The sequence below is a fragment of the Solanum dulcamara genome, chromosome 4, assembly GCF_947179165.1.
Source record: "Solanum dulcamara chromosome 4, daSolDulc1.2, whole genome shotgun sequence".
NCBI lineage: Eukaryota > Viridiplantae > Streptophyta > Magnoliopsida > Solanales > Solanaceae > Solanum > Solanum dulcamara.
In genome coordinates, this window is record NC_077240.1 from 9,413,147 (window position 1) to 9,430,010 (window position 16,864).

Below are 16,864 nucleotides of genomic sequence, written 5' to 3' on the forward strand. Positions count from 1 at the left end.
TGTGCTGACCTAAGTTGTGAGACATTATTTTATTTTATGATATATGGTCTACTATTAAAGACTGGTCAAATTCTCCTTTTTAAGTTTTTGTTTTAAAAAAAAAATCTTATTATCGAGCATTATCTTTTCTCTTCCTCCCTTTATTATTATATTCTTCTTCCAATTTTATCACCTGTTTCCTTTTTCCTTCAATTTCTTCTTGTTTGTTGTTGCTACTACTCATGGATGGATTTAATATAAAAAATTATGATTTTCATCAAATTAGATATTTTATTTATGAAAAAAAGAATAAATTTACTCTCGAATTATTGAAAATGATACGCAGATATCCTCCATTATACTTTTTGAATATTGGTGTTCCTGCCGTTCAAAAACTAAAGCACATAAGCCTTTTACTCTAACAAAAAATCAATTAGGGACATGTGTCACAATCCTATGAGAAGACCCAATTTGACCAACTAATTAAATCCAAAATACAATTGTCCATATCCGCCCATCTATCCATAATAACCCAACCTTAATATTATTTATTGACAGATATGCTACAAAAAGATACAATGTTGCACTTATTAAAGACAGTTATTGCTGACAAGAAAAAGGCTCAATTTCCGATTAAAATTCTCTTTTTTCTGCTTTGTTTAGTAGTGCATGCACTCATATTTTAAAAATTCTAGATATGCAATACAACTGTTTCTTCTACTTTATTTTTAGGATGATTTTTTCACTATCATATTTATTTTTATATTTAAATTTAATATATTTTATTTAAATCAGAAATCTATTGAAAACATCATATCAACTTTCATGATAAAAAATAAGACGCATACACACTGGTACCTTTTCAAGACCCAATAAAATCACATTGAATTTGTTACGTCATTATCTTGTCTCTTCCTGGCATGTGAAGTGGATTATTTTATACTCTCTGCTCTCTTAGCTAGGGTATCGATATGACACGCAATACGAGGAGAAAAAACTAAAGGTTTTTTTTATACTCAAAAAATGCTATATACATATTGATGAGAGGAGAAAACCTTATAACTCTTGCCCAAATTTTTGGGTCTTCTTCTTCCTTGGTATTTTACACTCTTTATAATTAGTTAGTTTAATACAAAAAATTATTAGAAACTAATAATATGTAATTGATTTTAATGTTCTAAGTGTGATGACTTGTAATATAATTTAAATAAGAAAAAAAAAATAAGTAAAATTTTATTAAATAAAAGAATAATTATCTTCCATAATATCATTTACGAATATAAATAGAAAAAAAAAACATGTAATTCCAAATCTAGAATCGAATTTTTTTATGTTTGAACAAAAAATTTACCTTCCAATTAATCAAATTCTAATTCTAAAACACCACTCAGGTATAGAGTTGTTACTACGTGCTAGAAGTAGTGATAATTATGAATCTATCTATTATAAACATATAAAAATATACACATTACTTAGTTTATCTAGAAAAAGGACAAAACAACCTAAAAAAATTGAAAATATTTTTTGAATTTTACAAAGTTAATTATTTCAAATGGTTCGAAATTGAATAATCTTGATAATTAATAATTATTATGGCGAATCAAAATTGGATATCAACAATTGTAATGCTATGTAATGTTACAATTATAGCATACCAAGGTATTATATCACAAACATTTATACTTATAGTAATTCCTTATCTTTTATACAACTCTCTCCGTTCCTATTTACTTGTTAAATATTTGCTAATTTGATTTTTTTTGACTTGTCAATTTTGACAAATCAAAAAAGGATAATTTTTTCAATAGTTTAGAATTAGAAATAACGAAACTCAACTCTTTACAACACACACGAGTAATTAGTTCATTTAGAAGATAACAAGAGCCTCATTAAAGTTCTTTGGGTTCGATAATCCGGTTCAGAAAAGAGTTATTTTACTACTCGTGAGACTGCAAAAATACTATTAAAAATGATTCAATGATTTTACTGATATTTAATCAAATTTAAAAATGAATTTCAAGGTTGTAGCACTTATAGACTTTAGGCCTAATACTCTTTACTTTGGCATCTAATGGGTCATTTAATTACTGATTTACAGAATTGATATTACAATCATGGTCTTACGACCTCTAATTGCCTACCTTTGTTGACAACCTAACTACATCGTTGAGCGGAGATAAGCATGAACCAACAAAGATGCATTAGTCCTATCATCCTGTCTAATAACCAAACACGATGTATAGGTATGTGCCATGAGCATCCTATACACGAATTATCCTAGTTAGTCCTAGAACAAACATGTTCCCTATATTTCAATGTTTTATCCCTTATCCATCTTCCGAGTTCAAGGTAGACAACACGTTCATCCTAATGTTTGCCAGACATTAAAATGGTAAAAGCAAGAATATATGAGTAATCACACACAAAAATCCATTATCAACCATAGTAAATACTATTAAACCATCATCTTATGGTTACAACCCTAGAATATGGAAACTTAGTCACTCATAGTTTCAATCACAATCATAAGAACAATTAATTGCATTAAAGAGTAGTCTAAAATGAAAGAGAAGGAGAAAAGTAACCTAGAGGAGTTCTTCTTTCGTTCCCATTCGTCAAAACTCCAAATAAAACCCAATCATAATATTTATATTAACTCGTGCCGCCACATTAAATCAGCGCTATACGGGAAGCAACTCGTGGTGTGGTGTAAGATTCATTATTTTGATTTTACAATTTTTTTTGAGGATTATTTGATTTTTCTTTTGTTTTTCTTGTAAATTTAGTCTTAGAATAAATAATTTTTTTGTATAGATGTTTGCTATACCTATAGCAGTACCCAAGCCATTTCATCTTTACTGTTAAGGCATAATACATAAATAGAATTCTAAACTTAGCATCAAATTTTAAGTTTGACCTCCAACTTTCATAGTGCACAAATAGGTACTTTAACTATCCATTAATTAAACAAAAAAACATGAGAACCCAACCTGACAAAACGCGTGATCCAGACGCAATTCAAATGCGTCAAATGTAATTTTTGAGGCCCACAACAATTAAAAGAAAAAAACGGAAATGGCAATTTATCCTTAATGAATTAGTTTACTTTAGTTTCTTTTTTTTAAAGATAAATACGTGTAATTTTTTTAATTACGTGACAGCCACTAAGTGGCTCAAAAATCTACTTTAGAACGTTTGTATATCACGCATTTTGGTGTAATTTTAAGTAAAACTAAAGTCATAAAGTTCACTAATAGATTATTTCTTTTAGCTTCAAAATTTGGAGGCCTCAAGCAAACAGTTATTGGTCTGACTGGTGCACGTCTCTTATTAGATTTTCATTCTCATCTCCGAGCACTCTGTTGGGGGGAGGAAGCACCACAACTAAAGTTTGATATGATGAAAATAATGAAAATAAATTAGACACGAGAATTTTACGTGGAAACTCCTCTAAAGATAGAGGAGAAAAACCACGGGGTAGAAGGATCTCACTAATTTAATATGGAGTATACAGCTCTCAAATACAAGGAGAAAACAACAATTAACACTTCTCTCTTGTAAAAGGAACAACTACTAAAGAGGACACTCAACACTAAAATATTTATCTTGGTGTATAAATCTCTTTGTATTCTTACTCTCTCTTTCTGAGATTTTTGGATGATCTAAATGAGGGCAAGAGGCCCTCAATTTATAGGAGGATGAAACGCGTAAACGTGTTAATTAAAAGAAAAGTTGGGCAGTACACGTTTTCTGTTTTTCAACAAAACGTGTTGTTTTCTTTTTGCATTTTTAACTTTTCTTTTTGACTTGCCTTTTTTCTTCTTTTTCTTCCTCCTTTTTTTGACTTTCTGTCTTCTCTGTTTTCTTTCATTCTCCCACTTGAAGATTTAATTGAGAATCAATTAAGTCTTCACACCATCCTTTCTACCCAATTACTGCAATATTACGTTTCTGCTAGGCCAATAGAAGATCGACATCATATGAACTTGTTACTGTTGATCGGCTTCGTAAACATATCTGCCAGGTTGTCATTAGTGTGAATTTTCCGAATATCCACACTGCCTTCTTCCACCTTCTCACGAACAAAGTGATATTGAAATCGTATGTGCTTTGTCCTTGAATGAAATGCCGGATTCTTTGCAAGATGCAAAGCGCTCTGACTGTCATAAAACAAAGCAATCTTCTCTTGTTTGTGCTCGAGCTCCTCCAATAACATCTGCATCCATATTGCCTCTTTGCTAGCTTGTGTAGCTGCTACATATTCTGCTTCCGTCGTAGATGTAGCCACGATAGACTGCAGTTTTGAAACCCAGCTTACAGCTCCTCCAGCAAGAGTAAATACATAACCTGTGGTGGACTTGCTTTTATCAAGATCACCTGCATAATTTGAATCAACATAACCTTTAACAGTAAAGTCTGATCCTCCATAACACATTGTAACATCTGAGGTACCCTTGATGTATCTCAGGATCCTCTTAATAGTATTCCAATGCTCTCTACCAGGATTAGCCATGTATCGACTAACCACTCCCACTGCTTGTGCAATGTCAGGTCTTGTACATACCATAGCGAACATTAAACTTCCCACTGCTGATGCATACGGTATTCGAGACATCTCCATCCTCTCTGCTTCATTGGTAGGACACATACTTGAGGATAACTTGAAATTAATAGGAAGTGGGGTAGAAATTGACTTACAGTCTTGCATCTTGAAGCGTCTCAAGATTTTCTTCAAGTAGTTCTTTTGAGAAAGCCAAATCTTCCTATTATTTCTGTCTCGGTGAATTTGCATCCCTAGAATCTTGTTTGCTGGTCCCAAGTCCTTCATTTCAAACTCCCTAGCCAACTGTGCCTTTAAATTTGTGAGACGATATTTGTTGGGGCCTGCTACCAACATATCGTCAACATACAACAGCAAAATAACAAAATCTTCATCACCAAATCTCTTGTAATAAACACAAGGATTTGAACTATGTCTGTTGTATCCAAGGCTTATAATGAAGGAATCAAATCTCTTATACCAACATCTCGGCGCCTGTTTGAGACCGTATAGAGATTTGTTCAACCTGCAAACCAAGTTCTCTTTTCCCTGTTCTTCAAAACCTTCTGGTTGGAGCATATAAATTTCTTCTTCAAGTTCTCCATGAAGAAATGTAGTTTTGACATCTAACTGCTCCAAGTACAAGTCAAATGTAGCACACATCGCCAGGGCCACTCGAATTGTTGTGAGTCGAACCACCGGAGAAAATATCTCATTGAAGTCTATACCTTCTTTCTGAGCGAATCCTTTCACCACCAATCTTGCACGATATTTCTCCACTTGATCATTACCATTGCATTTGATCTTGTAGACCCATTTGTTTCCAATGGACTTCCTTCCTTGTGGTAATTGAACAAGATCCCATGTTTTATTTTTATGGAGAGCTTCAATTTCTTCTTGCATTGCTGCCACCCACAGAGATGATTCTTGGCCTTTCATAGCCTCGTGAAAAGTTGAAGGCTCTCCATCTTCTGTTAGTAGACAGTATGCAATATTACTCTCCATAGAATAATCTGAGTGCCAAGCTGGTTCTCTTTTCTCCCTAGTTGACCGTCGAACTTCTGGAGTTTCGATCTCAGCTTGCTCTTGTTCTTCGTGCTCTGGTGGTGCTTCAGAAGAAATTGGAACTTCTTCTATTTCTTCAACTTCAACTGTAGTAGTCTCTGATTTTTCTTTTGAAGTGCTACCTTCCTTTACTTGTATCTTGTTTTCAATAAATACAATATCCCTGCTGATTTCCACCTTGCGGGTTGTGGGATCCCACAAGCGATACCCCTTGACTCCATCAGCATACCCTAAGAAAATGCATTCCCTAGATTTTGGATCCAACTTTGATTTTTCTTGGGTGTTGTACATAACATAAGCAGGACTTCCGAATATATGTAAGCGAGAATAATCACCTGGTTTTCCTATCCACATCTCCATTGGCGTTTTCAGATCAATTGCGGTTGATGGTGACCGATTGATCACATAATAGGCGGTTTTGACTGCTTCTGCCCAGAATGGTTTTTCCAACCCTGCAGTTGCCAACATAGCTCTTGTCCGTTCCAACAAGGTTCTGTTTATCCGCTCTGCTACTCCATTTTGTTGTGGAGTATATGCCACCGTGAACTGCCGTTTAATACCTTCTTGTTTACAGAAGTTATTAAACTCATCACTAGTGTATTCTCCTCCATTATCTGTCCTCAAACACTTGATCTTTTTCTCAGATTCAAGTTCCATCCGCGCTTTGAATTCTTTGAAAACTGAAAAAACATCTGCCTTCCTCTTGATTGGATACACCTAACTTCTCCTGGAGTAATTGTCGATAAATGAAACGAAATATTTCGCTCCTCCTAGAGACTCCACCGGTGCTTGCCAGACATCAGAGTGAACCAGATCTAGTATTTCCTTGCTTTTAGCAGAGGAACTGCTAAACTTCAGTCTATTTTGCTTACTGGTAACACAATGCTCACAAAAGGGTAGTGAAACCTTTTTGAGCCTGGAAGAAGTTTTTGCTCAGCAAGAATCTTCAAACTTCGTTCCGACATATGGCCAAGTTTACGATGCCACATCATCGTTGATTCTTCAAATGAACTTGCTGACGCGGTTGATGCTTCTCCTTCTTGGTGTGTTTCACCTTTAAGCACATATAGATTTGCCGCAAGTTTTTCTGCTTTCATCACTACAAGCGCTCCTTTGGATATTCTCATGACTCCACCATGAGTCTTATACGAACATCCATTATCATCTAGTTGTCCTAAAGACAATAGATTCTTCTTCAAGTCTTTTACATGTCGTACCTCTTGGATGGTGTGAACCGTGCCATCATACATCTTTATTTTGATGGACCCAATACCAATAACATCCAAAGCATGATCGTTTCCCATGAACACAGACCCTCCTGAGATAGGATTATATTGATGAAACCATTCTTTCCTGGAAGTCATGTGCCATGTTGCTCCTGTGTCCATGATCCAAACATCAGCGAAACATTTTCTGCCTTCATTATTTGATATTGCCTCACTACATAAAATATCGCCATCATCCGAGGTACATGCAACATTCCCTTGAGCATTTGATGGCTCAAGGTGTTCACTCTTCTTCTTGAACCGACAATCTTTCTTGAAGTGCCCTTTCTTGCCACAGTTGTAGCACTTGATATTCTTCTTACTTCTTGATTGAGATCTGCCATGATTGTGACTCCCACTGGGGCCACATTCCGTTGGTCTTCCTCTCACCATCATCAAAGCTTCAGCTTGCTGCGAACTTGCTTGTCTGTCTTCCTTATTTTTGCGCCTATTTTCTTCTTCCAAGACAACGGCTGCAATTTCATCAAAAACTAGACTGTCTGTATTATTCGTCAGGTTGATGATGAGTTGATCATACGAGTCAGACAGACTTTGAAGTAGAAGCTCCGCACGTTCAGTACCCTCTATTTTGCAACCCATTGTTGTAAGTTGCGAAAATAGAGTATTCAAAGTATTGATGTGTTCAGTAACTGACATAGACTCTGCCATTCGAAGAGTATACAATCTTCTTTTTAAAAAGATTTTATTATGCAAAGACTTGGCCTCATACAACCCTGTAAGAGTATCCCATATTTCCTTCGCCGTCCGCTTTTCCGCCACACTAGACAACACTTGATCAGCTAGTGCCAAGTGTAGATCAGCAACTGCGTTGCTGTCTATGTCGTTCCACTTGCTGTCATCAACAAAGTCTGTGGGTCTGCCTTCAATTGCAGCTAAGCAATTATCTTTTCTCAATATCGCTTTTATTTTCATTTTCCACAATGAGAAATTAGTCCCATTGAATTTTTCAACATCAAACTTTGTTGTACTCGACATTGTTATTTGCTTCACACCCTTTTAGATTGTTTCTGAATATTTTTGCGAACAATCGTGATAAACTGTACCGTCACCAAAATTTACTATTCACGTGAATAGTATTATTCATTGAATTTTACTATTCACGAAAAGTTACTATTCACAGATAGTACCTTCGCATAAAATAGACAGAATAACTGAGGGCTCTGATACCACTGTTGGGGGGAGAAAGCACCACAACTAAAGTTTGATATGATGAAAATAATATAAATAAATTAGACACGAGAATTTTACGTGGAAACTCCTCTAAAGATAGAGGGGAAAAACCACGGGGTAGAAGGATCTCACTAATTTAATATGGAGTATACAACTCTCAAATACAAGGAGAAAACAACAATTAACACTTCTCTCTTGTAAAAGGAACAACTACTAAAGAGGACACTCAACACTAAAATATTTATCTTGGTATATAAATCTCTTTGTATTCTTACTCTATCTTTCTGGGATTTTTGGATGATCTAAATGAGGGCAAGAGGCCCTCAATTTATAGGAGGATGAAACGCGTAAACGCGTTAATTAAAAGAAAAGTTGGGCAGTACACGTTTTCTGTTTTTCAACAAAACATGTTGTTTCCTTTTTGCATTTTTAACTTTTCTTTTTGACTTGCCTTTTTTCTTCTTTTTTTTCCTCCTTTTTTTGACTTTTTGTCTTCTCTGTTTTCTTTCACACTCCACCAAGTTCTGTCTTGTCATTGCTTATGTTGAAGTTTTTGTTCGTGTTTAGCTTGAGAAAGTCTGATTCTGGTTTCTGCCATCATATCAAAAGGATCCTGGTATATATTTTGACGAAAGTCTTTCCAAGGGACGGTAAGTTTGCATCCTAGAAACGTTTCCTTGAATAATACTACCCAACATATTATTATAATAGGGGTTATACGTAAAATCAGTTTATTTACATCATTGCTACCTTTTTGATCCTTCTGGCAATAGATTTTCCTTTAAATAGCAATATTTATTGTTGTCAAGAACTTTAGCATCAATTAAGTTAATATCATTGCATTCACAGTCATTAAAGCCTTTAACGATCATTTGTTTAATACTAACAATGCAGGATCACAGGGTTCACAAGAGATGATGCAGTCACAGTTCAATGAATCACATTTCAATCAGCAAATGCAATGTTCAAATCAACAAATGCAGTCATAGCAAGGAGCAAGACACAACGTTATAATCAACATATAATGCAGCCTTTTCCATCTCAGTGTCAACAACATCAAAGAATGATGACTCAGTCTATATTTTCTCCAAGTTCTTCTAGTTCCTCTCGAAATAACCATGCTACTGTTGGTAACATTAGTGTAAGTGCTAACATGGCAGGTACATTCTTTTCAGATAAGGAAACTTACATTAAATGGATAGTAGACACAGGTGCTACTAACCATATAATAAGTAATCACGAACACTTATTAAATGAAGGGCTGATAGATAATGCAGGACATGTACAACTACTCAGCAAGAGTTTCACATGTAGGGAATTATCATCTAGATGGAGGTGATGTTTTGAAGAATGTCTTATGTGTGCCAAACTTTCAGTTTAACCTTACAAGTAGATAGGGAAGTAAAGAGATTGAAAGTCAGATTTATATCAAAAGGATATAACCAAAATGAGAGATTAGACTATCAAGAAACTTTGTCTCCTGTAGTGAAAATGAATACTGTCAGAAAGTAATTTCATTAGCAGAAACCAAGAGATGGAAGCTATACCAAATGGATGTCTATAATGCATTTTTACAAAGAGATTTGTATGAAAAAGTGTACATGACAATTCCAGAAGGATTCTCTAATAAAGCTAGAAAGAGTGGACAGGTATGAAAGCTGTTGAAGTCCATATATGGACTCAAGAAAGCATCAAGGCAGTGGAATATCAAGCTTACTATAGCATTGACTTCATCTGGATTTTGTCAAAGTAATAGAGATTATTCTTTGTTTACAAAGAAGGAAGGGGACAAGACAGCCATTGTATTGGTGTATGTAGATGACTTGTTACTTATAGGGACTGATCAGTCTATGATTCAGTACACAAAAAAGGCATTGCATACAACTTTTAAAATAAAGAATTTGGGAGAACTTATGTATTTTCTTGGTATTGAATTTGCAAGAAATAAAGATAGGATCTTGATGCATCAGAGAAAGTATGCACTAGAGTTAGAGGCAGATATGGGACTTTCAGGTGCTAAACTTGTTCTCACTCTTATAGATCAAGCTCAGAAGCTTACTACAACTGAGTTTGACAAGTATGTACCATTAGCTCATGAAGATTTGCTGCTGAAAGATCCTACTAGTTATCAGAAGCTTATTGGAAGGTTATTGTAATTGACTACAACAAGGCCTGACTTTGCATTTGTTATGCAAAGCCTGAGTCAGTTTACGCATTCTGTAAAGAAAATCCACATGAAGGCAGCCTTGAGATTAGTCAGATATGTGAAGCATGCACTAGGCCTGTAAATATTGATGTCTGACACTGGGAATGATCTCTTAAGAGTATACTGTGATGCTGATTGGGGAGCTTGTGTTAATAGTAGAAGGTCAATTACTGATTGTTTTGTGCACTATGGAAATTCCCCAATTTCTTGGAGGTCTAAGAAGCAGGCTACTCTCTCTAGAAGTTCAGCAGAAGGTGAGTACAGGGCAATGGCCTCTTCAGTTGCAGTGGTGGTATGGATTACTCGATTGTTTAAAGAACTTAGTGTGGACATAAAGATACCTATAACTCTATTTTTCGACAGCAAATCAGTATTGTAGATAGCTGTTAACCTTGTGTTCCATAAAAGGACTAAACACATAGACATAGAATGTCATTTTACTAGAGATAAAATTCAGGAAGGGTTGATTGCCACTGCATACTTGCCTTCAACAGAACCTGCTGATCTATTCACTAAAGGTCTTGGTAGATCATTGCACTTACATTTATTGTCCAAGCTTGGCATGAAGAATGTCTTCATAGCTCCTAGCTTGAAAGGGAGTGTGAAGGAGTTGATCACATGTGTTGATGTACCTTAACGTGTGATTGATAATGCAAGTCTAATTATTCAATTAGTTAGTTAACTTTCAGTTAGTTAGTCAATAACCTGACCCTTAGTTTGTTAGCTGAAGTTTGTTAGAGTTTGTTAGAAAGGTAGTTGGAGTTGTAGAGTGAGTTAATAATTAGTGAAACATATTTTCTTCTCTTCCAAGTTATCTTCTTCCTTACCTTCATAATCTGAGTTTTACATGGTCAGTTACTTCACAATTATTGCTGATAAGTAATTATGGAAAATCCTTTATTTGTTATTATATAAATATGCTCACAGATGTGGTTTGAGAGAAACTCTCTGAGTCTATCCATGTTCCAGTTACCATTGTTTATAAACATTTTGACTACAAGTATAGAGCTTTTGGAGATTTGGAGCTTGATAGGCTAGAGGACCTTTACAAGTCCAATTATCAACTAACAATTAATAATATTTACAATTTTGTGATTAAAAACTTCAAATTAAAGATATACATGAGAAGACCCACATCGGTAGTTAATTAATGGCCGGTTGAGTGGTCTCTTTCTACGATCTTGGACAATCGATCCTCGCATGGTTTAGTTTTGGCTAATTCTGATGATATCTGTTTCGACTCTATATGATGATCATTTGAGTTGGGTAATTGCAATTCCAAATCAACTGATTTACTCAACTGCTTCATCTTCTCTTTATTTACTTCAATATCCTCTTCACCTGTCTCCATCTTTTTCCCCCACAAAAATCCGTAAAGTCCAGCCACTACTATGATCGATCCTACAACTCTGATGTTTCATTATATAAAATAATGGTCAAAAAAATGCTAAATGTTTTACTAAGAAATTAAAATTAGTTTGTAATATGAAAGGAAAGTACATGCTTACACGCCAAGGTATAATTTCTCACGAAGCAAAGTCCAACTGATAAATGCGGAAATGATTAGCAGTAACGGATTGAACATTGAGACATATAAAGGACCTTTTTTTTCAATGCACCATGAGCTAAGGAAATATGCAAATGACGTACTCACAACTCCCTGTTGTCAACATCAACAAATTTAACAGAAATGGAATGAATGTGAGCAGGATATATACTTTATAATCTTCTTTAGTTAAACAAAGAAAAAGTTATGAAAATTTATGACTATTTACATAACTAATTGCCATCATATGTTGAGTATCAGTACAAACTTAATATAGCACATGATGAGTAATTAAGTGATGAAACGACTAATAATTATGGTAAATTTCTGAATAGCTACATAAAAAAACAATTAATATATTTAGTCAGATATCATAAGGACTAAAATCAACATTTATTAATAATTGAGGAAATAAAAATATTACTAATCTGATAAAAGAATGCAAGTTAAAGCGAAAAGAGGCGTACATTATAGACAACAGAGATAGCTCTAATGGGATTTAAAGCCCATTCAGAAAGTTTAGGAACGACGCAAAAGCCAATGATAACACTCTCCACACTTGCCATTAAGCAAATCAACGTTATGCATGTGTAGGGAGCTGCATACTTCTCGTTTACCCTTGTCTAATTTAACCCACAAAAATAACAACAAAAATAAAAGGTAATTAAGAACAAGAAAAAAAAATCGACGCTTTGTTTTTACATCACATCAATCGATATATATATATTTGCATATGTATATCTATACATTAATCATGATTAATTGATATGTATTTTTAACGTAGCTTTTAACGGCGCTAAGAGTTAAATTAAGTACTTGCATTTTTTCTCTTCAACAAGAAGAAAATGAGTTATACACAAGTTACCTGGATGATTAACCAAATGGCATAAGTGAGACTTGCCATTATAAGTAAAAATGGTCCTAAAAAGAAGTTGGAATGGGAAGAATTAACATCTTTGCCTGTATTCTCTTCATATTTCCAGTGAAATCCCAATTGACCAATAACAACTTTTCCATGATATAATGACAATAGCATTGCCCCTCCAACACATACTATTGTCCCCAATAACTTGGCTTGTCCTGCTATACTTCTTAATCCCAATTTTTCAACACTGCACCAACAAAAGTAAAGTTATTTACACCTATTTATTTATTTATTTATTTATCGTGTTTCAATTTGATTTTTTTTTTTTTACTTTTGAATTGTAGAGAAATTAATTACCCCAATGGTACGGCTATGATAAAAGTGAAAGCTGGGATTAGATTATCAATGGCGGAAGCAACTGTTGGAGTTGAATTATTTAACCCAATGAAATATGTATATTGGTTCGCTGTTATCCTGCATATTTCACGATAACAAAAAGAAGAAGGTAAAAGCAAGTAACAATTAGGAGGTATGACAACAATAATATTAATGGCAAATAAGTTAGAGTCGGTGATATGGAGAACTGTCAAAATGGGCTGGCCCAATCCAACTCAATCCTAAAAGGTTAGCGAGTTAAATGAGTTAGGATGGGCTGATCCTTTTAATTAAAGGACCTATAAAATAACAGTCCAACTCAGTCCTAAGCAGGCTGCGAGTTGGAATGGGTTGTCCCTTCAATTAAAAGATGGACAATATTGGTCTCTTAGAAAGACTATTGAATATCGATCAACATAACACTAATACGTCAAAAATTCACATGTTCATAAGTTCCATACACTTTAGTGAAATACTTACAAAACAATAAAACATGCAATATACAATAATCAACAATCATAAGATTCATCGTTACATCATACATTACATGATCATTTTTTCATAAACTATACAAAAAAGGAGAAACGAGAAATTAGGCATAAACACAAAAATAAAAAAGGTCAAAGATTCATAATTATAATAACTTCAATTATCTAGTTGCTGAAGATTTGACAAAATAAAACACTACTTAAAATATATATATATATATATATATATATATATAATAAATATTTTTAAAATTCATGGGCAGGCCAAATGAGGCTAGGCTAAAAAATCTCGTTCCTAAATGAGCTGAAAAATTGTAGCCTAATCCCACTTAATTCAAGAATTGAATTGGACCGACCACACGAGTCAAACCTATTTTAACAGCTCTAGTGATATGATCTCTAATTTTTTATTTATAAAATTTGAAAGTCTATAATAACAACGAATAACTTTTTAATTACAGCGTCTAGTTTATCGTAATGTTTTTCAACAGAAAATAAATGCTTACCCGAAAATAGAACACAAAAATATCTGAAAAAGTATAGAGCGTGTCATCTTGGGTCTAGTTTTCCTGTCACAAGATGAGGAAATACATGAAATTACAATGAACAAATAAAATGAATCAACATACAGTGATAAAATTATATGTTATCGAATCTCCAATTGGAGGGACAAATAAGGTATACACATCAATTTAATTTTCCATGAAAAGAAAATCATCTTTCATGTTTCCAAATTCCAATTTGTTTGTCATATATAGTTAACGTAACGGATCAGAAGTATAAGAAAATTTAAAAAATTCACTTATGAATAAATTAAATGCAAGTAATACACAAAATTATGATATTGCCAAATAAATTGGGATCATAAAGATAGAAAATAAAATTAAAAAATAGAGAAAATAGCAAAACAAAAAAGTAAAAGGAGTAGTGCCACTAGAAAAAGTATTGTTAATCAACCAGAAATACTCCTCCCCATCTCATACAAGTTGTACACTCATCTTTTTTATTTATATTTTTTTAATTTGAAATCTTATTGTTTACACTTTAAAAAATTAAAATTGTAAAGATTAAATAATAATAATAATTAACTGTATCTTAATTTTATATAAATTATTTATATTAGCGTGGAGAATTAATACAGGAGGGGAGTAATAAATCTGCTGAGTGCTGTCTTTTTCAGGGCACTAAACAATTTGTCATTTCCAAGAAGCAATTTTCGAAACTGAATATCTGACCGACGAAAAAGTAAATACTCTCACCGTTTCATTTTACTTTAATTTTTTTATTTCTCTATTTTAGTAAATTAGTTAAAATTATTATTTTCTTAAATAATTATATAAAATAATAGTAATTTTTTCAACTCTTTTTGTCAAGTTAAAATAATTAAAAAAAAAACAAATTGAAACAAAAGATGTAGTTTAATAGTACCTATATTTCTATTATATAAAAAAGGGGAAATTTTCACATAACCACTTAAAAATATCTTAATTATGTTTCATAGCTATAGTTTGTTAATCATTTATATACGTTTGTATAATTCGCTATACAATTCGCATTTTTTTGTATAACGTTTGTATATTTCACTATACAATCCATACACAACATTTATATAATTAGCTATTCATTTTATAGTGTTTGTATATTCGCTATACAATTCGATTCGCGCACAGCGTTTGTAAAAATCGTGCGAATTATACAAAACCCAACTGTATAATCGCACGAATTGTACAAAACTCAAACTGTAATTACAGCTAGATGTTTGTCGCGAGTCATAATTAATTCAAACTATAGTTTTGTTATTCAATTAACTAATATATATTTGCTTATCCGGATAATTTTAATAATTTAAATTTTGTACTTTTTCTATTTTAATTTATTTTTCTTACTTCTGTAAGTCTATATTTTAAAATTATGAAAAAATCAAATAAAATAATAATAAGTAATAACTTAAAATATTTTTTAAAATATATTAAAAATTCAATTGACTCACAAAATTTTACTTGTGCCATATAATTAATTGGGACAGATACCATAACATATATTATTAGAAAATTACGTAAAAAGTACTATAAATCATAATAAATAACAAATTCAAATATTTAAAAATTTGATTGACTCTCCTAATTTCATCTGTATCACATAAATTGATACAAATAAAACAACATATATTGTGTCTGTGTTTTGTGCTTGCCTAGGCTCTTGTATTAGTAATAAGAAGTAGAAGCTAGATTTGAGCGGCTGAATCAAATAATTATCATATACTTCTTTCAAGCATTTTTACTTATTTATTATATTAAAAATAGATCCATTTTTACTTGTCTAATTTGAAAAATCAACTGAAAATTTACCATTTTATAACTATTATGGTCTTATTAATTATTAAGTTACTAGCTATTCATTCCTCTATGCATTTTCCCAAACACTGAATTTATCAAAGGGTATATAATCAGCTTATCATTTTCTATAGAAATGTGTACCAATTCAAATATGAACAAAGAGAGAATAAGCAATTCACTTCCATGGGCTTCATGTTTCTATTACTCCATATGTAATTTCAAAAAGAAAAAAAGAAGGTAAGGAGTACCTCTCTAAGAAGTAAGCGAAGGGAGCAATGGAGATGGTGGCAAAAATAGGCTTATATGCTGACTGAACGAAAGGATTCATGCCACTATCCATCACTAATTTTGTTATTATTATCATTCCAGCAAACGCAACTTGCACAATCACCATTACCATAAAAACCATCATTTCGTTCCCCATTTTCTTCTTTCTTGATTAATCTTGATCGATCACTCAAATTGTAGGCGCATGGATACTATATTGGATATAGGGTGGGTGACCTAGCTAGCAACCTAGTATAACAAATATATTAAGGAAATAGCGAGCTAGCTAGGGAAAAATTATGTTAGTAGAATGATCACATACATGTATATATACTAATAATATATTGCATGTTAAGCACTTGTCATCATAAAAAGTTGGCTTGATAAGCGTGATTAAACTATTAAAGTCATCTACCATAAATAAATAAAAAAAGAACTTTTATATATGTATATATAAGTTGCCCTTTAAATTAGTCCAAAATAATTATTTATACTTTTTTTTTTATGGGCATCCAATCCTTGATAAAGTTTGCTCAAGTGAAATGTTAAAATGCATAAATTGTACACATTGATCACCTTTTAATTAGGAATCATACAATTGAATTAATCTTGTTTCTTTTTCGTTAATATATAATTATATCTCAAATAAGTAACTAGGTGAGGTGTTTTAATATTTTGACAAAGCGGATTCCTTTTTTTTTTTCTTTACGTCTTCTCCTACAGCAACAACTTCCACCATTG

At 32.8% G+C, this 16,864-nt stretch overlaps 2 protein-coding genes across 3 annotated transcripts; one reads left to right on the forward strand and one right to left on the reverse strand.

Moving 5' to 3' along the window:
- The first annotated feature begins 9,590 nt into the window (after positions 1 to 9,590).
- Positions 9,591 to 10,883, forward strand: LOC129888030 (uncharacterized mitochondrial protein AtMg00810-like). The gene is made up of 4 exons (XM_055963286.1): positions 9,591 to 9,689; positions 9,819 to 10,186; positions 10,364 to 10,538; positions 10,626 to 10,883. Exons 1-4 carry the CDS (start codon positions 9,591 to 9,593, stop codon positions 10,881 to 10,883), a joined length of 900 nt encoding a protein of 299 aa, XP_055819261.1.
- Positions 10,884 to 11,135: 252 nt separating this feature from the next.
- On the reverse strand, positions 11,136 to 16,451 carry LOC129884635 (WAT1-related protein At1g09380-like). 2 transcript variants are annotated; one of them, XM_055958917.1, is made up of 7 exons: positions 16,105 to 16,451; positions 14,027 to 14,089; positions 13,015 to 13,131; positions 12,658 to 12,904; positions 12,260 to 12,415; positions 11,755 to 11,906; positions 11,136 to 11,655 (listed from the first exon to the last, which is right to left on the reverse strand). In XM_055958917.1, exons 1-7 carry the CDS (start codon positions 16,278 to 16,280, stop codon positions 11,394 to 11,396), a joined length of 1,173 nt encoding a protein of 390 aa, XP_055814892.1. In that variant the 5' UTR covers positions 16,281 to 16,451; the 3' UTR covers positions 11,136 to 11,393. The 2 variants fall into 2 exon arrangements, with proteins under 2 accessions (XP_055814892.1, XP_055814893.1); XM_055958918.1 differs by lacking the exon at positions 12,260 to 12,415 and having other exon boundaries at positions 16,105 to 16,450.
- Between the last annotated feature and the right edge of the window lie 413 nt (positions 16,452 to 16,864).